Genomic DNA, 24,216 nt, shown 5'->3' with positions numbered 1-24,216 from the left:
TATCTGATGAATGAAGATACTGGAAGAACTATGGGTGAATTTGGAGGGAATCTGTGCAACATTATACATGAATGCAACCCAAGGCTATAAGGTGACAGAACAGATGGAAGGGAATGAGATAAGACCAAGGAATTAATGCCAATGATCACTTTTTGGTCAGCATCTGCTGAGAAAACACTCTCTGTGTTTCAAATACATGCTCAAAGCATAAGCCTAATTATACATATGTGCAGATGGAAAAGGAATGGAAACAAAAGCACGACTGATTTAACTGTTTATCAAAAAACTGTGAAAACGAATGAAGGATACAAAGGTAGAAAGATGTTCTGAATGTAGGACAAAGCATAATTTAGTAACATCAAGAGTGAATTTTGGAGAGAAAAGCAGAACGACCACTGGAAGATGCATTTATGACCCATGCCAAAACATATGTAAAAGTTCTAATAGGAAGCACAGAAAGTGTACATGCGTAGAATGTCTACAGAAAGCACTTAGAAAACAGCAAAAAGAATTATGCTAATAGTGCCAGGAGTGAATCTATCTCTGGATATTTGGGTTGCATGCAAATGAGAAAAGAAAGGGAAAAGTAATGACTGGTCAAATCAAATGCATATAAATATAAATAAATATTGTATAATTCAACATTAGTTGTTTATAGCAACTTATAGACTTACTCTTTGTGCCAATCGTAGATCTGGTGAATGTTTCCAAACACAATCTTGTCTTTTCCTTTCATATCTTCAGGAACACCTTTTTCTTCTATTCTCTTCATAAATCCCTTGATAAGGAAAAAATCTCTATGAATGATTGAGCAATGGCAGACTGGAGTATGACCAGTAATGATGTTCATTTTTCAAGCAAACAAAATCAACTACGCATTGTAATAGCAGATTTTTATATGCAAGACATAAAGAGTCTGTTCGTTCCTTTATTAATATTTTAGAGATGTGTCAAGTTTAGATGAGCCTTAAGGACTTGCTGACAACTTGTTTAGATGAGACTAAATCAGTTAGGCTTTTAAGAATATTTAGAATGGCTTGCAAAAAGTCAGATTGTAATTTAAAAGTCTCCCAATATTAGCCTTCTACTGAAAAACAGTTTACATCTAAACTAATTTATTTTAACTTACCTCCACCACAGTTCCTAAGTCCTTGACATAATCTTTTTCTGTTTGTATCAGTTCATTTAGAACAAACCTAGAATTCAAAAGAGGTGTATATAGGTTTCACAAGGCCTCTACTCCAAGCACTAACCAAAACCAAATTTAAATTAAAGTAGTGTGACTAGTTAGACAATAATGCAATTCCCATTAAGCAAGAAATTCAGAATAGTGCCAAATTTGAATATCCTCATTCTGAGAAGATGAGCTGAGAAGAAAAAAATGGTAGGGTCATAGAAGCTGGAGGAAAGCATACTCCTCTTCTACTGACTTATCTTTCTTAGTATGTAAAAATAAAGACTTAGTGAAGAACTAGGTTTAGATTGCTCCCATTGTCTTCAGCAGAAGTGATTGCTTATGTCTTCAGCAGGCTTTTAATAGAACCAAGGCAAGGCCAATGGGTAGCTGGCTGATGTCTACACTTTTCTTGTCGTACAGTACTTGATTCTGATATTATCACTCTTACAAATGGTGGGTTCCTACCGGTTCAGCCATGTAACTCACTCTGCCATGTCCCCGAACTGGTTTTCTTGACAGCGCCTATGTTTTTTGCTTCTGCACATGTGCAGAAGCAATTTTTAAATAGTGTGCATGAATGTCCCTGAGCGAACCAGCAGTAGCAGCAGCCCGAACCCACCTCTGTTACAAATGTATACAGATTTTAGATTCCACTCAATTTTATACAAATAGTTTTTTCCAGCAGAATAAAATTTGCTCTCCTCTCCACTTATGGATATATCAAATCCATGATGAGAGCTAGTTTGGTGTAATGGTTAAGGTGCTGGCTTAAAACCAGGAGACCATGAATTCTAGTGCCACCTTAGTCATGAAAGCTGGCTGGATGACTTTTGGTTAGTCTCTCTCAGCCCAATCTACCTCGCATGGTGATTGCTGTTGTGGGGAAAAGAGCAATAGAAAGGAGTATAAGGAATGTTTGCTGCCTCAATTTACTTACAAAGTAACAAAAGACAGGATAAAAATCTAAGAATAAATAAATTTGTTCTCATTAATATGGGTTGTGGCTAGAGAGGGAGTTTCTTCCAATAGATATTCCTAAACTACTAGTGGTAGATGGCATCAGATATAGAGTTGCAAAACAGATCAATAACGAATTAACTTACACCCTGCCTCTCATTGCTTTGGCCTTTTGTTCCTCTTCGAGGTTTCTTGAAGGAGGGGTTGAAGGTGTCACAATCTCATTCAAACATCCAGTACTATCCTTTAAGCTTCCTCGGTAGGAACCCCCTTCCAATGTCTTAGGGAAAAAAGGAGGAAAAAGACAAAAGATTAAACTAGAAATTATAACCACTAACTAGATAACACATTTGCCTTATTTTTTCTGATATTATAGATTTATAATAATTAATCATGAATAAAATATTTCAGTATTTGTTTGAGGCTATAGGAAAACAGTTTTCAGCATAACAGGAGTGTTGTCTGAATAGCAATTCTTCTAACTCAGGGGTGTCCAAACTTGGGAACTTTAAGACTTGTGGACTTCAACTCCCAGAATTCCCCAGCCAGCATGGCTGGGGAATTCTGGGAGTTGAAGTCCACAAGTCTTAAAGTTCCCAAGTTTGGACACCCCTGTTCTAACTGAATGGATAATGCGTTTTTCCTCCCAGGATCAGATGCCTGTCTGTAAGCAGAGATTAAACTACTGTTTCCCAGTTCCCAAAAATTACAGACAATCGGATTAACAAGTCGAAACGTTGAGCAGAAATCTAGATACATGAAAAGGGAAGAAAGTAGAAGGCTGATATAAAATCTTAGGCACAAGGTTAATTTTGAAAGGAATTAAATTAAAACAGTTATATTACAGAAAGCCTCAATATTGAGTTGCTGTCACTTTTCTCTCAGCTAGCTGAGTATTTGTGATGTTTAATAATTAAAAAGTATCATGTAATACTGTTTGGTTTTAAACACAGTCCTTGGAGCTCTTTTATTCTGTTCAAGAAGGCTTGTTACTAAACATTCTTAGCTAAGATTTTTGCCCTTGTTCATATTCCTCGTTTCATTGTACAGTCCTCATTTATACGTAAACTGAAGTTCTTTAACGGAAGGTGAAACATTAAAATGAACATATGGCTTCATAAACACTACCAAATATCTTTTGAACCAAAGTTTCCAAAACTAACTCTATAAAGGCAAAAAAAGAAGAAGATGTGACTATCATACATGAAACAATAAACATCATTTACAGCAAACATTTAAAACAACGAACATGTTTGAAAACATTTTCATAACAGCGTTTCTACGCATTTTATATCAGGTCGCATTCACATTTTTTTCACTTCAAAAAAGGTGTGGTGACAAGAAAGCTGCAATCACATGCCTAGAAGCCTATCAAATAAGGCATACAATGTCCAAGTCAGCATTGATCAATTTTACAAAGATGTCATCTCAGTTGATAACTAAAAGGACTACAGAACACATGTTCAGTTCAAATGTGCAGAACAACAAGGACAAGAAAAGCAGGGTCGGATGGCACAGAGACTAGTTGATTTTCCGTGTAGCAAGGTTATAGTTTCTCCAGTAAATCTCAGGTGTCTACACTTACCAGCTTGCTTTTGACCAATTTTTCTATTGCACTGACAAGATCCGCAGCAGTTGGCACATCAGAGCTGGTCTGTCGAGAAGCTAGCAAAGAGGAAGACTGCAAGACACCATTTGGCAAAGGAACAGGAGGTTAGCAGGAACGAGAAGAGGAAAGCTGTTAGCAGTTTGAGGTACATACATTAGGTTTAAAGCAAGGAAAACGTGGCAGGAGCATGAAGAGCTTGTGGGGGAGGGGAAAGACATATACAAGGCACAGGACTCAACAACAGACTGGCAGCCCCTCCCAAAAAATCTTGTTCTGAAGCCGCGATTAGAATTTACGCCCATGATGGTTGGAAGTTTTTTTTTCTACAAAATGCAACATAAAAATACCAGGGAGAACAGGTTTCTTCTTGCTTACATATTTAAAGATGTCAATAGTGTTCTTCTGAGCCAGCAGATGCTAAATATGTAAAGTATTTGAGGATGGGGGGGGGGGGGGGGGAGAAGGAGGCTTTGCTTCTTCTAAGCCTACAGTAGATGTATTTACTATGTTAATTTTTATACTTAAATAGCAAAAGGAAAAGGTTGAATCAAGCTAATTATATTTTTAGTCCGGTAGTCTATCAGCAAAAATCTTTCTTTACTATGCACTATTGCTGAATGCTGCTAGGTATTCAATATATAATTTAAGATTAACAACAAACCAAAAGGGACTTAAGACTGTTAGTTCTTTTCACTGACATCTTTGAAAACGTGAGTGGGGAAGAGTGATAAGAATGTCAGTTGCTACCATCTTTATTCCATTAAAACTATCAAACAAGAATCTACAAAAGAAAGCAAAACAGCTTCAGTTCATGCTATGATTTTTGTGGGCAATATTTCAAAGAGCACTAGATATTTTTTACAATATATCCAGAACTGTTCCCCACCCATTTTATATCTTGGGAAAATAATGTTTGAAGCAATTACTCCCCGATTCATATATTCTATTTACTTGTCCATTAGTTTTCAAGTAGTAAAATATATGGTCGCTGAATGTGTAAACATAGATTCTAAAGGTTAGTTAAATCCTGGGACTTGGCTATTTTAAAACTAAATAGAGAATATTTCTGGAGCAAGAAGAATTTATGGTACCTGAAAAGAACTGGGGCCTTATACAAACTATTCATCTTCCTTTCTTGCACACACATTCACGTATACAAATTTTGGGATATCAGACTCACTTTGAAAATTCTTTAGCATGATTTAGATCTCCAGTGAAGAACTGTATGTGTGGCAACATGAGTTTCTGACTCACCCCTTCTGCTTTGAGGGTACTACTAACAAAGAGGCACATGCAGTGGGATGATTCTGACTCCTAAAATACTCAAAAGCAGTACTGCATGCTCTCAAAAATTTTTTTCCCCCATGGTCCAATTCTTCTATGCAAAAAGAAACTGAACGTAGTCAGAAAAACATATAATCAATCTGGCAATTGTGTGACACCTAGAGGTGGGTCACCTGTGTTCTTGGGGGTAGAAGGCTCTTTATAAACTAATATTTACATTACAACTGAATGATCTCCACAGGTGTAGACTTCCCTAAAAGAGGAGTAAAATAATCAAAGTTCAAGAAAACTGTAATGAAATTAATAAGTGTGGTTGAATTGGACCCCACTAATGACAGGCAAATAACTCTCTCAATAAAATGGACTATTGTACAAGCATTAGGCAGCAGTGTCAGGTGATGGTTTGCTAAGAACTGTTGCTGAGTGATTGCTTATTCCCTCAGAATATAGCGTGCTAGGAATTTTGTCTATCTTCTCTCATTGATTCTACGTGACTGGTAGGCTAACAACAAGCCATACTAAAACAATTCCAGGTTATGAAAAAGATTACTTTTACGTGGAATGCAGAAGAATTAATGCTTACTAATAATAGAGCCGTGCAAGATTCAAAAATTATTCAGAAATGCTGTACCATTTCAGATCATGTGCAAGCAGAGTATTGCTACTTGTTAGAGAAGCCCATATTTTTTCAGATTTCTATGTCAACCAGAGCCACAGGATCTAAAACACTTGCTCCAAACAGTTTTCAAAGTGAGTGCAATATTTTTAAAGTAGAGTGGCTGGCAAATCTCTTTTCCCTTGGGAAAGTAAGGACTTGTAATTTATTTTAATTCTTTGGCTGTATACAGACAGCCATGCAGAATCACCATTTGTTTTCACTACAGTTCATTCAATAAGCACTGTGGCTGAATTCAAATGCTACACTAAGCCATAAACCATGCACTGCAGCCACAAACTGCAGTGGCTGAGTGAACACAACCAATTACATTATGACTTGATGCATGATGCATGAACTCAGACATGTAATCCTTCCAAGTCAAGAAAAATCCACAAAATTGACTATTCTTCAGTCTTCTGATCAGAATGACAGTCAATACTGCACTATTTTCTCTAATGCTTTCTCTAACCCCGAAGTTATGCAACATATCTAGATTATAAATGAAGTGCTCCAATCTTTAGCAATCCATGAAAATACAAATTTCAAAGATGAAAGCCTTTGTGGTTGGTGTTCAGTACCACAGAAGTATTTTATGTGCTAGCAATCAAAAGAGTTATAAGAAGCTGAAAACAATATTGGAAAGTTGCACTCAAGAGCAAGGGGCAATTATATCATTCTCTGTAGAACATTCTATCAAAATGACCTTCTCTAGCAGTTTATTGCTCCGAATAATGGCATGGTTATTAATTATTACCTCCTCCCGATAAGAAGTAGATTATGGGGAGAGAGAATAAGAAATTAGCCTCAGGAGAAAAAATTACATAGTCCTTCTGCTGTTTTTCTTGCAAATCTATGGTGAATAACTTACTTTAGGATTTGTTAGAAAAGTTGCTGTAGAGTTATTATGTTATTTCTCACAATGCAAGATGCCTCATGAATTACTAGATAAAGAATAACTAAAAATGTTTTATATGAAAAATAGACCATTTTGACATATTAATAAAAAAGATGCTCAAGGGAAGAATAAGACTTCTGCCAGTTGACGATCAACTCTAGATAACTGAAGTAAAAGAAAATTAATGACTAGAAGATACAAGTAACATACAAAAAGAGAATGGTGGAATCAAATTCTTAAATTAATGCATGGCTTCAAACAAGTTGGAGATGATGAGAGCTGTTGTTCAGGACCCCTTGAAGATCAATTGCTATGAAATAATGGTTATCAGCTACTTTTCTTTGGATCCAAAGAGGTTCACCAAAAGTTTAAGAATTCTCACTGACAAGGTCAATAGGAGAAAATACACTGCCATGAAACAATCCTTTCCTTTTTTTGGTTGTTGTAGCAAAAACAACAACAACACTGTTTATGGAAGAAGATGTAATAAAATAATGCCCAAAGTGAACTCAACATTTTCCCTATAATGGAATTCAGAAGAGTTTACTGTATCCAGAATTTTCTTGGTCAGCGACTGAACTTTAATAAACCACGAAGAGGTCTGACTGCTAAGAAGTCCAAAAGTCCAAACAAAATAAATAAAAAGCATCATTTAATACCCATCCAAAGTATGAATGTAAAAAAAAAACCCTCAAGCTATAAATGTAGGCAGGTTAAATTATAAAGACTTAAGCAGGAAATGGACATCAATACACATATACTGTATAACTAAGATTTTGAAAGTAGATGGTTCAGTTCCATTTTTTTTCTAGGAAAACAATCAACAAATAAAATAAAGCCACATATAGTAAACTTGATGTTTTAGATCCTTATGGAGTTCCCCCCCCTTTCTTTTTAATAGTGTTATTCCAAGGAGAAATGTAGGTTAGAGCCTTACCATTTCATCTTGTGTAGGATCATTATCAAAAATCTTCATTGGAGGAGGAAGTGGCGTATGAGATTCTTCATCTGGTTCATCTTCGCCCCATCCTTTCTTGCTCTTCTGAAAGCAAGAGAATCATGTTTACAAAGATGTGAACAGGTTAAAGGAAATAATCTGTCCAAATATCTGACCAAGGATGGAAGAAAAAAAACCCATAGAAAAGGAAATCAGCTTTATGTTTCATTATATGAACATCAATTTGAATTCAGTATCCTAAAATAAAATAAATGAATAAATTCTTGCTTCTCCCTGACTAAGGCAACTCCCCCTACAGTCTTCTTGAGGATTGGGAGAATACCATGGGACATAGTGAGAGAAACATTAGGGAAAAAAGGAAAAAAACCAACCCTACACTGTTCTGCCACCTTCCTTCTCTAACAGGGCTGTCAAACTTACAGCCCCCGGGCCAGATGCGCCACACCCTGGCCATGCCCACACCCGGTTTAGTGAAGGGGGGGAAAAGTCATGATACGTCACCGGACGCTACTGTGACAATGTGAGTTTAACCTTTATAGAACAGAGGTGTTCTATGAGAATCTTCTATTTGCAAAAGAGTAAGTCTCGAGTCACCCCCATAATATGGAGCTTATTATAATAAGGCAACAGTGTATTTGAGAATGAATTTTCACACATTTCCATTGAATAAGGGCTACCCATTGCTTCATTCAGATAATATTCATGGCAACAAAAGGGTGATTCACCGAGTTCTTGTCATCAGTTTCCAATCTCAGCATTGAACTGGGGTTCCACCCCCCACATACCCTGTGATATGCTTAAGATGGGGAAGAAACACACCACTTCAAAAATTACTACCCACGCAGTGTTCCTGCCACACTTGTAAAACAGGGCCAACCTCACATGTGGGTGGGACTGTGGTTGTTCAAGACTGCTTTGAAGGTAGTGGGGCTAGAAGAGTACGTGCAGGGAAGCTGCTGCTTCTCCTGTATATCAAGGCTCCATACCTCTGGGGAGAAGAAAAAGGAACACTGCTGGTAGAAAAAGCAACCTTGTGAAACATCTTTCAGAAAATTATTATTCCTACTTCAGCTTAACAAGAAAAAGAAAAGAAAAGAGAATGATGGCTACTGGGGAGGTACCGTGCTTTCCAGCAGCGTAAAGCAGAAGTGGGAATGGAGTTGTAGACCCCAATGCAGCAATCCAACTGGAGCTTTTCAGGTCACTAAAGTCCTTGAGACTCCTCCTCTCCCCAAGCCAGAATGGTCACATAATCATTTCTTTCGTTTTCCAAATGAAAACACCACTCCCCTATTGGACTGCTTGCTTCAGATTCTTGACTATGGCTGGTAGGTAAACTTGGCACTGGGACAAAAAGGGTGTGTGGATGTAGTCTAGATTAGACTGTCAATCATGTCCATTAATCAGCTATTGAAAAGCAGAATAGCAGAAATGAAAACGTCAGGCTCAAGTTAATATTCTTTAAAAAAAAACAATGGCAAAGTGTACTTGTACCTCATCGGCACTGTCTCCCTGAGGCGTGGTTTCATCTCCAGGTTTGGGGGATCCTAGGTCAAAGCTCTTCCTTCCTTCACGTACTTTCTTCTGTTTTTTGATGTTGCTCTCAGCCTTCCCACTGTTCAGTCGACGTACAGGACTTGTCAGCCATTTTTTCAGGGTGTTGGTTGAACGCTTTGGTCCAGGGGAGCTCTGGATGGAATTAAGGGACGTGTGGGGCTGTAAATTAGCCACAGAATCAGATTTTGCTCCATTTTCGTTGGAGGAATAGGCATCTGCCAGAACAAGAAAATAAGGATGCTAAGCAACAGTTGTCTTAGGCTTGATAATCGCTCTGAAAATAGTGCTTGCAAATTGTTGACAAGGTTAAAATTAGAAGAGTACATGCTATATCAGATCTGAATTCAATGTACTCACTTCATTTCCCGTTTTTATAGATGACTCCCCTCCCTCTCATGCTTTTCTGTTTTCCACTTGAAAAACACTCTAAATTTTTATTGTCTGATACATGTGGCAGCCATATATTCAGAAAAGAAGTTTTCAACAGGGGAACTATGGAGACTTCTTAAGTTCACAGTCTAAGTACTTTTCCTGCCGAAAGGAAGAAAAGCTATTTTGCTTGTAACTTTGCTATTGGAACTTTGGTTTTTCTGTGAAAACAGAAGTCACTTAGGGATGATACATCTATAAGCTTAACTGATTCTAGCTACTCTATTTTCCTGTTATTTTCGTCCACACAAATCAGCATTAAAACTGGCAAAAGATAAGCAACTGCTGAAAAGGGTTCTACTGTGTTATCTTCTGTTTGATAAACCTCAAACTTTTTCCACTTACAAAATTCACATGACTTAGAAGGGGTGGAAACAGAAGAATCCAAACTATTATCAGACCACAATTCTAAGATTGTTTAGTTTTCACTCCATGGATCATTTTATATACTTCATTTGTTTTTTTCTCCTCCAATTTTACAGAAAGACCTTTATCCCTCCCTGAAAGAAGTGTTATACTTTGGAAAAGTTTCAGCTACAGTATCCTTTGCCATACCACTTCGAACAGCTGGTTAAAACTCGCAGTTACTGAATTAGCCTATTAAACACCAAAATAAATGCCAACATCTGAATGCCTGGCAAGCTGCTGAATTGGCACCTCTGTACAATAGAACATTGTTCATCAGGATAGGAGGCCTGCTGTAAATCAAGCTAGACTTGCAACTTGGAGAATAACTTTTATTTCTCTCAATCTCCAGTCTAGAGATAAACAGCTAGAATGCTATCAGTATAATTTCATGATTTTATGCTCCTGAATAAAACTATTGCCTACTTCAGTTCCACAGCAAACTATGCATTTAGCTACATATTATTGGACCATGTAGATATAAAATTATCAACTGGATCTTCCGAAAATATGACTGAAAGACAAATTCTTTACAGCTACTTATTTCTACTTTATGAGCTTTTTAAGGAACAAAAGGATTCTTTTTTAAAAGTTGAATTTACAGATATTTTCTCATATCGATTCCCTTTTAGCACATAAAACATGTGAGGTATACTTTGGAAAGGCTTACATGTCTAACATAACTTTCCACACAGCAAAAAAGAAATATGAGGAAAAGTAGAGAAGGTTTCAGCGATGGCAATTATTTTTATATCTATATGGTTTCTATAAATATTACATATAAAACCCTTGGAACTGGTTGAGTTAAACAATGACATTCTATGCAACGTTCTGAAAAATGGGAGTAAAGAAGTTGCTTCACTTAGTAGCTACACACAATATATTTGTGAACAATATTAGCTGATTTGCACTGTGTTTTATTCTGTTTTCACTTCATTCACATGAAGGTACAAGAGGAGGTCATTCGGTAGCTACTTTCAGAAATGTTAATAAGCCCAAAGATTCAAGCAGGATCTGTTTTTGCAGCCACAAATAAATATGAATTTAAATGATACTTCTATGCCTTAAAAATACTGGTTGGAACTTAAATAGCAGCAGCATTATATCCCAGGGCTCTATTTGAGTAGACTTCCTCTCAAACAGGCAAATCAAAAGCATATTTCAGAGTAAAAATAGCTATATTTGTGATGTTATGAAATTCAGTCTTCAAAATAAAGAAATCCAAAGTCTGTATTAGGCTGCAGATAGTATCTGACCTACAAGTATTCGTTTAGCCACTGTTCAGATACAATAGCAATGAAAAAAGTGCCTTATGACCAATCCTCACACTTATCGTTACTGCAATATTTCCATTGTCATTTGATTGAAATTCAGGCACTTAGCAACTGTTATGTATTTATGACAGTTGCTGCATGGAGTGTCATGTGATCACTATTTGTGACCTTACCAGCCAACTAACAAAGCCAATGGGAGAAGCCAGTTTCACTTAACAACCATGAGAAAAAAGGTTGCACAATTGGGTACAATTCAATTAACAATTGCCAACAGAAATTCTGGTCCCAATTGTGGTCATCGGTCAAGGACTACCCATATAGACAGTTTCAATGTGGAGGCTAAATATTAATATTTTTTTGGTTTATGCACACCACATTGAGACCAAGATGATGAATTTTTGCAACTAAGAAAGTTAGTAAGTTTTAAGAAAATATAACTATCTTGGAAACAGCCACCTCTCAACTATCTGTTTTAAACACAGGAATATTTATTTAGTTAATCTTATTGCTTTGTTCTAGTAAATCTACATAGTGACTTTTCAAAAATACGTAAGACACATACATACATATATGATGGAAGAACAACTGTAAACAGAAAAGTCCTCAACTTACGACCACAATTGAGCCCAAAATTTATGTTGCTAAGTGAGAAATTTGTTAAGTGAATTTGCCCCACTTTATGACTTTTCTTGCCCACATTTCTTAACTGAATCCCTGCTGTTCTTAAATTCGTAACACAGTTGTTAAGTAAACCTGGTTTCCCCATTGACTTTGCTTGTCAGAAGGTTGCAAAAGGGGCTCACGTAACTCCGGGACACTGCAATTGTCATAAATGTGAATCAGTTTTTAAGCATCTGAATGTAAATAATGTGACCATGGGGACAATGTGAAAAATTGTCATAAGTAACTTTTTTCAGTGCTATTGTAATAAATGGTCACTAATGAACTGTTGTAAGTTGAGGACTACCTATATGTAGTGGAATGGCTAGTGCGTGAGAATATCAGTGTCAAAATGCCTTTTATGAGATGTTTATAATATGAAGAAAAGTTTACAGTGATGGTTCATATTCCAAAGAAAGTCCAAATGAGATATTACTGAAAATTTCAGATGGATTTTGAGTATCTTCTTCTATATCTTCAACATCAAAAATGTTAAGAACTTTTTAATAATTGTTGGTTATCTTATCTCTTTATCTTTATCTTTATTGGATTTGTCAACCGCTCCCTCTCCCCAAGGGGACTCGGGGCGGTATACAGACAGAATAAAAACATTATATACAACAATTACAAAACCCCATAAAAACAAATTAAACACAAGTCTGTACAATAGTGCAAGAATTAATTAGTGATTAAAACCAGATTAAAATACCCCAATTTAAAATAACCGGCCAAGAAAGTCAAGGGATTAGATCATGATTGTGATTGGGCCAGGCTAGCTAATTGGAACAGGTGGGTCTTGAGTTTCTTACGGAAGGAGCGGAGATCAGTAATGATTCTAATGTCAGGGGGGAGGTAGTTCCAGAGGGTCGGGCCCATCACAGAGAAGGCCCTACTCCTGGGCGTCGCCCGCCGGCATTGTTTAGCGGACGGCACCCGGAGGAGTCCCTCTCTGTGAGAGCGAATTGGTCGCAGGGATGTATGGGGTAGGATGCGATCCCGCAAATAACTAGGCCCTGAGCCATGGAGCGCTTTAAAGGTGAGAATCAACACCTTGAAACGCACCCAAAAAGCCACAGGTAGCCAGTGCAGCTCGCGCAGGAGAGGTGTTACATGGGAGTACCTGGTACTCCCCATAATTGCCCGCGCGGCCGCATTCTGGACCAGCTGCAGCCTTCGGGTGCATCTCAAGGGGAGCCCCATGTAGAGAGCATTGCAGTAATCCAGACGGGACGTCACCAGGGCATGAGTGACTGTGCGAAGGGCGTCCCGGTCCAGTAGGGGGCGCAATTGGCGCACCAGGCGAACCTGGTGGAAGGCCCCCCTAGCCACGGCCGTCACGTGGTCATCCAGCGACAGCCGCGTGTCTATTTATTATTACTGATATTCTGGTGTTCCAAACATCGTAGTTTCAATGTTTGCTTGAAAACCAAGGCAAACACATTTGGTACACACACAAAGCACTAAAAAGTACCCAAATGACATTGCTGAAAGATAGCTGAACGCTATTGAAGCTTTCCTTATATAAACTATGTGTCAAGGCACTTTAATCTAGAATGGTTGCATTACAGAATAGTTAAGAACTTTGATGAAATAATTTATGTGAGATAAGCACCCATCCATTATGAACACTTCAGAAAACGTATACTAGGAAGCATCTGAAATCAAAAGGTTAAGTAAGGTTAGGCATTTTCTGTGCATTCAAAGCTCTGGTTATTTCTATTAACAATGGAGATTTCATATCCTGGAATAAGAAAATATTTCATTTCCAGTTAATTTAATGCAAGACACTCAATTTTTCTTCCCAAGGTACCACTCCCGGCTTCTCTTGCTGTGTAGAAAGAAGGAATGCATGAAGGTCAAAGGGGCTGACCCAGATCACCCGGGATCTCATTAAAATGAGAATAGGCCAACATCATAAAATCCATAACCTCCAAAATCCTGTGAGGATATTATTGAATATGTGACATACAACTATACATGCTTAATGTCAGTTCAAAGTTTAAAGGCAGAACAATTCCAAACTTAAACTTCAGGTAGGAATGTATAAGTTCCATTAAAGTTTGGCCAGATATCTGTGACTGATAATTGCTAAAGGGCATATGTGGACCACCTAAAACAGGGATGTCAAACTTGATCGTTGACGACCGCATCAGGGTTGTTTGACTTTGAGGGGCCAGGGTGGGCATGGCCAGCTCACCGTCACTTGTGTCAGGGGTGTCTGGTTGTCCGAGCACTCAGTGAAAACAGGCTCCAGAGTTCCGTTTTCGGCTGTGATGGCCTCCTGCAACCCTCTGCCAGCGAAAATGGAGCTCCGTTTTCATTGGTAGAGTCACCACAGGCCAGTTCTTTGCTGTTTCCAGGACGGCCCTGTGGGCCAGATCTAAGCATTCCATGGGCAGGATCCAGCCACCAGGCCTTCAGTTTGACACCCCTGACCTAGAGTCTAAGATTACTTTTTGAAAAGTCAATTAGACTGATCCTTAATGCTAAAATGCTCATAACAAGAGAGTTCCCGATTCCAAAGGGACTTAAATACCCTCAAAGAGTCTCTGCCACTCAAAGCAGAGAGCACCAAGGGCCCCTCATAAAAAATAAAAGCCAGCCCTCCCACCCAGAAGTAACCCATCAATTCAGCATATGCCTCCCAAAATACAGAAAAATCTGATAGGAATAAAGAGAGTTCCTGTCCTAAATTCTCTAATTTATTTATTGAGGCTTAGTTATGCTCCAATGGAGATTCCAGCAGCCTTGTGGTGTGTGTGTGTGTGTGTGTGTGTGTGTGTTGTGTTGTTCTGTAGCTATGCTCGAGCTCCATGGCTTAACAAAGAGCTCTAACAGAGTTCTGGAAAGATATGAAAAGGAATGGAAAAGGCCCAAAATGCTGTGAAACAACACAGCATGCAGGAAAGACACAGATGGCACATCTGCCGTCAATAAACAGCACCAAAATTACAGATGGGGGGAGGGGGGGTTAAAGGCAAACAAGTACAGTACAGCAGCAGAAAGGGGTACAAACAAGTCTAAAGAGTTGTCTTGTCCTGAACTAGGTTTGCTGAGCAATGATATTTTTGAAGATAAATTCATGTGTAATTTGACCTGCTTCAGGCATCATGGTTACCCAGTTTGTTGAATAAAACATTGGCTGGTATCATGCTAACCCATAGAGAAATAAACTGTATTTTGCCTCAGCACATTGTTTGACTAAAGCAGGGGTGTCCAAACTTGGCAACTTTAAGACTTGTGGACTTCAACTCCCAGAATTCCCCAGCCAGCTGGCTGGGGAATTCTGGGAGTTGAAGTCCACAAGTCTTAAAGTTGCCAAGTTTGGACACCCCTGGACTAAAGCAAAATCAAGGATATATAAAGAACCCACCACCTACTGTTATGTTTTTCACTCCCCAAACCTTTTGAAACAATTTGAAAGCAGCCCACAATCTTCTGCTGCTTCAAATGTAAGCAGAAATCACTGCTCGGGGTTTCAGAAATAATAAAATAAAACAATAAATAAATAAATCTTCCATTCCATATCAAAGGGGAAAGAACCAAGATCAAAGAAAACCTTATAACTTTTCCACAAGGAAAACGGTAATTGACTAAACTCCTGTGAATTTTACCTGCTCGCTTCTGTTTCAGCTACTGACAAAATCGTGCCCATCTAGAGTCACTAAGTGAGATGGGCAGATATACAAATGTAATTAAAGAAATAAGGTAACAGTTTCATTTGACGGCCTTAATCCAGGAACCAGGAAAAGGAGTGAGAGAAAAGCTTTCTCCAATGGGTGTCTTAAAAAAACAAAAGCCAAATCAATTTTTCAACAGTTTAACTTTAATGCCATTACACTGAAAGGAAATTGGTTTAGCTGGCACTTCTAATACTGAAGTACATTATGGATCTGCTTTCAATGTTTCTGCTTCATGAGAATTCTCATGTAAAAGCATCTTTACTTTTAGCTTCAAACTCCACGAATAACTAAAGACTTCATCAATATATCCATAGATTATTCTGCTTAAGTAAATTTACCTGTACTCTATTTATGGAATAAAATGATAGGCTGGAATAGTCAGGTCTAATGCATTTTCATTTTTATAATGGTGCAGTTCACAAATCTAAGACATAAACTGTCTATTTCAAGGAAGGCCAGAAATTGTAAACTTCCAAATATATATATATATAGTTACCTGAAATAGAAATAGACTAAATATAAAAACAACTTTTTAGAACTTGACAGTTTGCGAACCTGCAATTACTTTGATCGAGAAAGAAAAAGAAAGCTTGCTTGAGTCTAATGTTTGGTTTCCTCCGTCCAGGTTGTCTAAGTCAATAAGACGTTTTACCGTCAAATCATTACTGTAAAAGAATTTCCTGGCCTAGTAAATCCAGAGAATATAATTATAGGATTAACATGAAAGATTTCTTTTTTTTTTTTAACTGACTAGGCAGCCCTCGCTAAAACACAGTGCTCATCTGCAACAGTTGTTTTGACTTGGGTCTTTGGTTTAGCAAGCAAACAGATCCAAAGGAACATTGTCAAAACAGCATACAGCAAACTATGCAAACATTCTGTACTTTGCATTCAAGAAAGGAATTTGTTTTGCACATTTTAGAAAATTAAAAGTCTAGGAGATAGACTAATACTAAAATGGAAAGACAATGAACTTGATCTAGATGCAAGTCTCTCATGAATTTTCATCGGTCTGCTCCAATGATGGTGGTTCATTTCTACAATTAAATTCATAACATAGCACTTTTTTGTTTTGGCAGCATTTGTTGAAGTGCGGGGGTCCGCTTAAAATGTTGTACCATAAATCAAAGTTTACAAATCAGAATAATTGCTCTAATATAAGATACTAAATCACAACCAACCAAACAGGCCGATCATGATATACAAACACTGCCATTTCCTTTTGTAAAATTAGTAATGTTTAGCCAAAAAAAAAAGTCCTTAATTACAAATATTTGTTATCTGAGACTAAATCTGTTGTCAGGCCAAAGACAAGATACCAGTTGAGCAGAACAGCAAAGATGTCACCAGTATGAGATTATTTCAGTATCTTCAGTGAAGCAGAAAAGGTGTGAAAAAGGTTAAGATTACAGAAACAATCAAGAAAGTCTTCTTATACATGCCAAATACACAGCAGTCTTGTTGGTTCTTAAATCAGTGAAATTAAAAAAAAAAAGAGTTGAATATTATACAGCACATTAGGTCTGGTGGCATATTTCTTCATTTTATTAAGTTTTGTGTCTTGTATGTTGTATTACAGAAAAAAAACACACACCCAGAGATCCCAAATGTCATCCGTGCTCTTATGGACTATATTGTGCTGTTTGTGTTTGTCTGATCTTCAATCTATTTGAATAAGAATTCAGATAAGAATTCAGATTAAGATGCAAAGTGCAACCCTCCTTCAGGATTTAAAGAATTGTTCTTGGAAAGCTGTTCTGAGACACATTACAAAATCAGTAAACAATAGAGAGAAGCTTTGAAGACTGCAAACTTTTGTAGTAAACAATGTCTGGTGAGAAAGGGACAAACATTGTTTTTGGCAACCGCAGCCTACATTCTTTTCTTTGGTTACAGTTTTTGCATAGTGAGGACGACAATAATGAAATATTATCGAAGAGAGCAAGGTCAGCACTGTTGCTTTGCAAAGATGAAGCAAAGACTCAACATCTTTTAAAAGTTATTTGCCACCAAAACCCTGGCGGGAAATTGCACCTTTGTTTCTCAGATATTTTTCACTAAAATTGACATTGAAGTTTCTAAAGCTGTGAGGGCCACACTATATGGATTTGGGAACAAGATATGGAACATAAATTGATACTGGAAATTCCCAGATTATACAAGGAAATCTTATGCGCAAAATAGTTCAGGAGTATGACTATTTATGAACCTTTATGAACCTATTAACTTCTCTCCTCAGGAAGTTGTTGCATTATGGAGTTAAATTTTATCATCTCTACTTTCCTATGGTAAACCTCAGCAATGATTAAAGGAACCAAGTACAGAAATTGACCAGTTTTTCTACAATTTATCTCTCCAATTTCTTTGAAAGAATATTCGCCTGCTGGAAACTATGGAATGAAGGAAAGAATTTGGAGAATTGAGTAAGTGTCACCTATGAACAACTACTTGCTCTTATCAACCTGATCTATAACTAGAAAAAGGCACACGGAAGGGAATTTGCACAACAATTTTGGCCTAGTGTCTTAGAATCATGAGTCACAGGAATCCTCCCTGCTTCATTTATCCTTTGCTTACCTAACACCACTATCGAGCTGCATAACATGATGCAATGAAGTCATTAAGATCAACCAGCTACTGAAAACCAGCCGTTCCCACCCTATTATGAAAAATCTTAATGAAACCAAAGGATGAAAAGCCATGTAATGTGTGGGTTTGTGATTGGGTTTTCCCAGCATACTGTGCTATTAACCATGGTTATTTTACAAACCATAATTGTTGATTCTCATATACTGAGAAACCATGAGCACATGGTGTAACATAATGTCTAAATTTCAGAATGAGACAACTCACCTTGGCCAATTCACCGTGGACAATTTGCCACGGCCAACTTGCTGTGGGACAACTCAGCTCAGGACAGTTTAACAATTAAATTATTTCAAATAAATAAAAAATATTGTCGTTTATTCACATTTCATTCTGTCCCTCCTTTTGTATCCTTTCTTTAATGATTGTATTCCACCATTTCTTTGATATTAGTGTAACTTTTGTCCCACAACGAGTTTTCCTGTGGTGGTGTTTTCCTGTAGCAAGTTGGCTGTGGTGAGTTGGTTGTAGCGATGTCAACTTCATTGTCATAGATCCTTTAATTTAGCATTTTCCAGCAACATAAACTGTGCTTGCATGGGAAGATGTCTGAATCCAGTCACATAACCATAGTTTTGTTTATAGTTTAACCAAAGTTTGTGGCTTCAAATATTTAGCCAACTGTCATTAAACTAACCATGGCTTAGCAAAATGTATAGAGTACTTTTTCCCCCAAACCCAGGATCAACTGTGTTGCTAATTCTACAGGATTTTATTATAGTCTCTTTAGGTTTTACCCACAGCTAGCATAGGGCACATGAGTTCAATCTACCATTTCCACATCAGTTTTCATGATCTACATTTGTTCTTTGCAAAACTTCCAGTTTGGAAACTGCTCTCATGAATGAGTTGTAATAATTTATCATCAGTCTAAAGACAGAGCACATTCAGAAGGATGCTTATATGTATCCAACTTCTTCTTTTACACTTGCTTTGAATGGGCGGCTGCTGGACCAAATTATGTAACCATTTTTCCAAAAAGGATATTGCTTAATTCACAATGTAGTGGAAAGGTTGCTCATAACCAAATTTAGGAACCAATAAGTCAAGAAAATGTTCTGCAAAACAATGGGCCATGACTCTTAGCTGCTTGGAGAATCTATGGATAAATGCAACAGCATTAACCACTGCTCCTTTGAATCAACTGGAAATTGGGTAATGTGCATTGTTTCCTGCAGAAAATCTTATTGTAAAGCAAAAAGCCCCATATAATGTTGTGTACATTTTTTATCTTAAGTTTAAATATAGAATATGTAAGTCTGCTAAAAACATTTATATGTTTTGAATAAATTATACAAAAGAATGGTGTATTCTCATATTGATAAAGTTTGATTTCAAACTCTAATTCTGCATCAAGATTGCTCATTAGCTTGTGATTTTATTATAATAATCATAAACATCAGCAAAAACTGACTTAGGCAAGGTCTTTAAGGTTAGCCACATTGCCAGATGTTCCCAAATCTCATCCTTAAACCATGGATATCTTCCCCAGTTAAGAAAATATATTCTTTTACATTAAAAAATTCCACTGCTCCACTAAATTGTAATGATTGTTTCATACAATGCTTTAAACCCAAATGTGGCTTGTTTGGTGTTGGCCTTGTGAAATGTGATATGTGAACTCAGCCAGCATGGAACAAACCATAATTGCTACATTATGTTGAGAAGCAAGATGCCCATGCAGATGAATCGCCTGACAGTGAAATGGGTGGCATATAAATGTAATAAATAAATAAACACCACTTTCCTTCAAGCACACTTAAAATGTTCTGTATGGAAAGTAACATAATTACCAAGCTGACTTGTATTGTAATTATTTTATTTTAGGGTTTGGGGTTTTAATTGTGATGTTTTTAGGATTAGAATTATTTATTTCTTAGTACAGCCTATCTCCCCCTCCAAATGTATCTTAAATGTAGTTTAAATGTATTTAACTGGTTTTATTGTATTGACTGTACACCGCCCCGAGTCCCTTTTTGGGAGAGGGGCGGTCTAAAAATCTAAGAAATAAATAAATAAATAAAAATAATATGATAAAAGATATGTATACAAAGACAAAATTTAAGCTTAGGTTTTACCTTCAGCAACAGATAGCAGGTAACACCTGTTGTGTTCCAAATCAGTCTAGACAACTGATGCAATTTGTTATTTGTGTTGATTTATGTAATTACTGCAATAATGTTTTTTATATCTTTTGTTAATGGTAACTACCTTTTTCCAAGGGATTCTGCCCATTTTATCCCTTTTTCTAGAGGGGTGCAGCACAAAGTCCCATTTTGTGAACATGTGAGGGCCATGAACCAGATGAGACCTTTGTGTTAACCCTGATCTAAAACACCTTACCTCCAAAAGTAGTTCCCTCATTACTGACATTTTGCAAGGCTGTAAAAGCAATTTTATTAAGGTGGGCTTCAATACTACCACTTGTTTCTTGCTCATAAAGCTTTAAAAGGTTTACTGGTGTGTGTGTGTGTGGGTTTGTTACTTTGAGTGAAAGAATTTTAAGACGTTTAATTGTATGGGTTATTTTTATGTTTTATATGCCTTCTGGAGTCTAGGTGGTATGAAATGACTGTTGATAAATATATAATAAAATTTTCATCAGTTTACCCCTTTGTATGATATATAATTGAATAAATGACAAAAATATGCAAAAATTGTAAATTACATCTAATTGTTTTCATCAACTTTTGGATTTAAAGAAGATACGTTCCCCCTAATAGTCCATCAAACTGAAATTTTACTGCATTGTAATCACTGCAACAAACGAAGACACATTAATTATCTGATACAGTGGTTCATTTACTATCACTTTAGCAAGCAAATTATGATTGCAATTTTGAATCTTTAAGAAGTCATTTTGAAACTGAGAATAATTTTGTAAGTTTTTACAAATATATTCATTTTAGGGCCACTTACCATTATTACTCATTCTGAATTTCTTAACACGATGTCCATTTATAAAATAAAAAGGCAGTGCTCTGAACTGATCAGCTGAGGAATTGAAAGGCTATTGCTAATCCTGCTTTGATGGTGCAAAAATTCCTATTGGATGCATAGTTAGGATTACTGTACTTCCAATTCTTAGTGGCTGCTTAGTGGCTCCTAAGCCAAAAAAGTAAAGTAGAGGAGTATACAAAGTCTTTGTGTATTGAACAGAGTTATAAAAGGACTAGGTAAATCTACTTTGCCCAATAAGCTTTTCCTTAGAGGCACAACAAATAGAGCAGAACATGAATTTGTGATTCATTGAGTTAAGTTAATCTGAGGTGGAAACGAGGTCCTCCAATGCCTCTGGTTCTTCTTAATATGTGATAGATTTATTACCTAATCACAAATCACCCAGTCTATCAATCTCTTAAGAACTCTCAAAATATGTTGCAAATACAACAATAAGGGGTACCTGTATTCCTTAACTTTTATTCTTGGAAATCTGTGACTTTTTCCAGTGCACAGAGAAGCTACTACAATGAAAAATGATGGTTTGCACTAATGCACATTTGACAATTGTTGACTTTTACAATAGAATAGCAGAGTTGGAAGGGACCTTGGAGGTCTTCTAGTCCAACTCCCTGCCTCAGCAGACACCCCTATACCGTTCCAGGCAAATGGCTATCCAACAGCTTCTGAAAGACTTCCAGTGTTGGGGCATTCACAACTTCTGAAGCCAAGCTATTCCACTGATTAATTGTTCTGACAGGAAATTACTCCTCAGTTCTAAATTGCTTCTCTCCTTGATTAGTTTCCACCCATTGCTTCCTTTTGTACCCTCAGGTGCCTTGGAGAATAGTTTGACTCCCTCTTCTTTGTGGCAAACCCTGAGATATTGGAACACTGCTGTCATGTCTCCCCTAGTCCTTCTTTTCATTAAACTAGACATACCCAGTTCCTGCAACCGTTCTTCATATGTTTTAGTCTCCAGTCCCCTAATCATCTTTGTTGCTCTTCTCTGTACTCTTTCTAGAGTCTCCATATCTTTTCTACATCGTGGTGACCAAAACTGAATGCAGTATTCCAAGTGTGGCCTTACCAAGGCATTATAAAGTGTATTAACACTTCATGTGATCTTGATTCTATCCCTCTGTTTATATAGCCTAGAACTGTGTTGGCTTTTTTGGCAGCTGCTGCACACTGCTGGCTCATATTTAAATGGTTCTCCACTAGGATTCCAAGATCCCTCTCACAGTTACTACTATTGAGCAAGGTACCACCTATACTGTACCTGTGCATTTTGTTTTTCTTGCCTAAATGTAGAACCTTACTCTTTTCACCATTGAATTTCATTTTATTAGATAGTGCCCAATGTTCAAGTTTGTCAAGATCCTTCTGTATCTTAAACCTGTCTTCTGGAGTGTTGGCTATTCCTGCCAGCTTGGTGTCATCTGCAAATTTGATGAGTTCCCCATTTATTCCCTCATCCAAATCACTGATGAAGATGTTGAAGAGTACTGGGCCTAAAACAGAGCCTTGGGATACTCCACTGCATACTTCCTCCATGTAGATGCAGTTCCACTGAGGACTACATGTTGAGTGCGGTTGGTCAGTCAGTTATGAATCCATCTGGTGGTGATGCTGTCCAACCCACATTCTTCTACTTTATCTTGTAGTAGGTTATGGTCTACCTTATCAAATGCCTTATTGAAATCCAAGTAAACTATATGTTTTACATGTTTTTTATGTTTCCATTATTTATAGAAGAGGCCAGGAAGAAGACAAAAATTTCAATCACATCCTCCTCATGTATGAAACAGATTGCATTAATCACCCTCTGATTCAGAATATTATCAGAACTGTATGTTTCATCTTTATAAGTGATGCCATATATTTCAGCAGTGGAAATATTAAGGCTCAAACGTCTGAACAATCGCTTGACCAATCTTGTTTGAACTAATTCAATGATGTTAATACTGTCTCAGCTTGCATTGTTTTTGTTCAAGCAATTCTTCTTCTTTGTTGTTTTCTTTTTTCGCATACTGTTACATTTTCCAAAACTACGTAACAAACTGAAAATGAGGAAAAAATACGCTTATAAATATTTTAATAGCTAAAAAATTATATTGTCACTTTACTATTTAAAATCTACCTACTCTGATCGCCTGTTGTAACCATTATCCAGACTGACTTCATATATTGTATTAGGCCACATAATAATTTTACATTTTCCAAAACTATTCAACTGAAAATGAGAAAAAATATCCTTATATTTTAATAGCTAAAAATTATATTCTGTCACTTTACCTTTTAAAACTCTGATTGCCTGTTATAGCCATTATCCAATCCCTCCTTAATCACAGACTGACTTCATATATTAGGCCACATAATGATTTTATAAACCACAAGGATTGGATTTATACAACATTTCATGTCTACATCAAATAAACCATATTTTGGCTTAGCGCAATGTTTGAGTTCAGCCATAACATCATGCACATTTGATGCAGGATGTTTAATGAACTTATCTTTGTCTACTAATGTCAATGAATTTTATTATGACCTGTTGAGCAAGCATTAGATGAAGCAATCACAAAAAATGGTCTAAATAGCTGGGACTGCTAGGAAGAATTGTTCTAATATAAGTATCACAAGAATTACTACAGATGGGTCATGATTAGCATGAGTTAAAGTAATGTGATTGAATATGAATTGTAAATTGATACCATTTGAGGGACTCAAAATTCAGATAATGTGAGGCTAGCTCATGTGCAGTTGAATATTGTTGCATGCAAGTTCTAGACACCGCTAAACTTTGTGGATGCAAAATAGAGAAAAGCAAGATTCCATCAGAAATAATATTATAACAAGTTAAAAAAAGAGGTTTGTTGTTATATTAAAACAAAATTGATGTAACTGAACAATATGAACATGGTTGTAGTTAAATAATAGTTAAATAAGATGAGATGCTGGATCCATCTATAGTATATATTTTTTTGTTTTTATTTTGCTTTCCAAAACTACTACTCTTTGACTTTGTTAACCGTAAAGTTAAATTATAAGTATATTATTTTTGTCCTTTATTGTAATGTT

The 24,216-nt window shown here is 36.8% G+C and overlaps 1 protein-coding gene across 9 annotated transcripts in view; it reads right to left on the bottom strand.

The window, feature by feature from the left end:
• The window catches only part of KALRN (kalirin RhoGEF kinase), a 563,540-nt gene that overhangs the window by 59,791 nt on the left and 479,533 nt on the right, over positions 1 to 24,216 (bottom strand). For 5 of the 9 annotated variants that reach the window (XM_081965415.1, XM_081965418.1, XM_081965420.1 and 2 more), the window contains 5 exons: positions 9,033 to 9,310; positions 7,518 to 7,622; positions 2,281 to 2,414; positions 1,130 to 1,196; positions 675 to 778 (listed from right to left, as the gene is read on the bottom strand). In XM_081965415.1, coding sequence (XP_081821541.1) covers positions 675 to 778; positions 1,130 to 1,196; positions 2,281 to 2,414; positions 7,518 to 7,622; positions 9,033 to 9,310 — 688 coding nt within the window. Of the gene's footprint in view, positions 1 to 674; positions 779 to 1,129; positions 1,197 to 2,280; positions 2,415 to 3,719; positions 3,816 to 7,517; positions 7,623 to 9,032; positions 9,311 to 24,216 lie in introns of all 9 variants that reach the window. The other 4 variants (XM_081965417.1, XM_081965423.1, XM_081965424.1 and 1 more) reach the window with 3 other exon arrangements.

Source organism: Natrix helvetica (genome assembly GCF_964273705.1).
Source record: "Natrix helvetica genome assembly, chromosome: 1".
Taxonomy (NCBI): Eukaryota; Metazoa; Chordata; class Lepidosauria; order Squamata; family Natricidae; genus Natrix; species Natrix helvetica.
The sequence above is the reverse complement of the archived record's forward strand: the minus strand, read 5'-3'. Positions and strand labels throughout refer to the sequence as shown.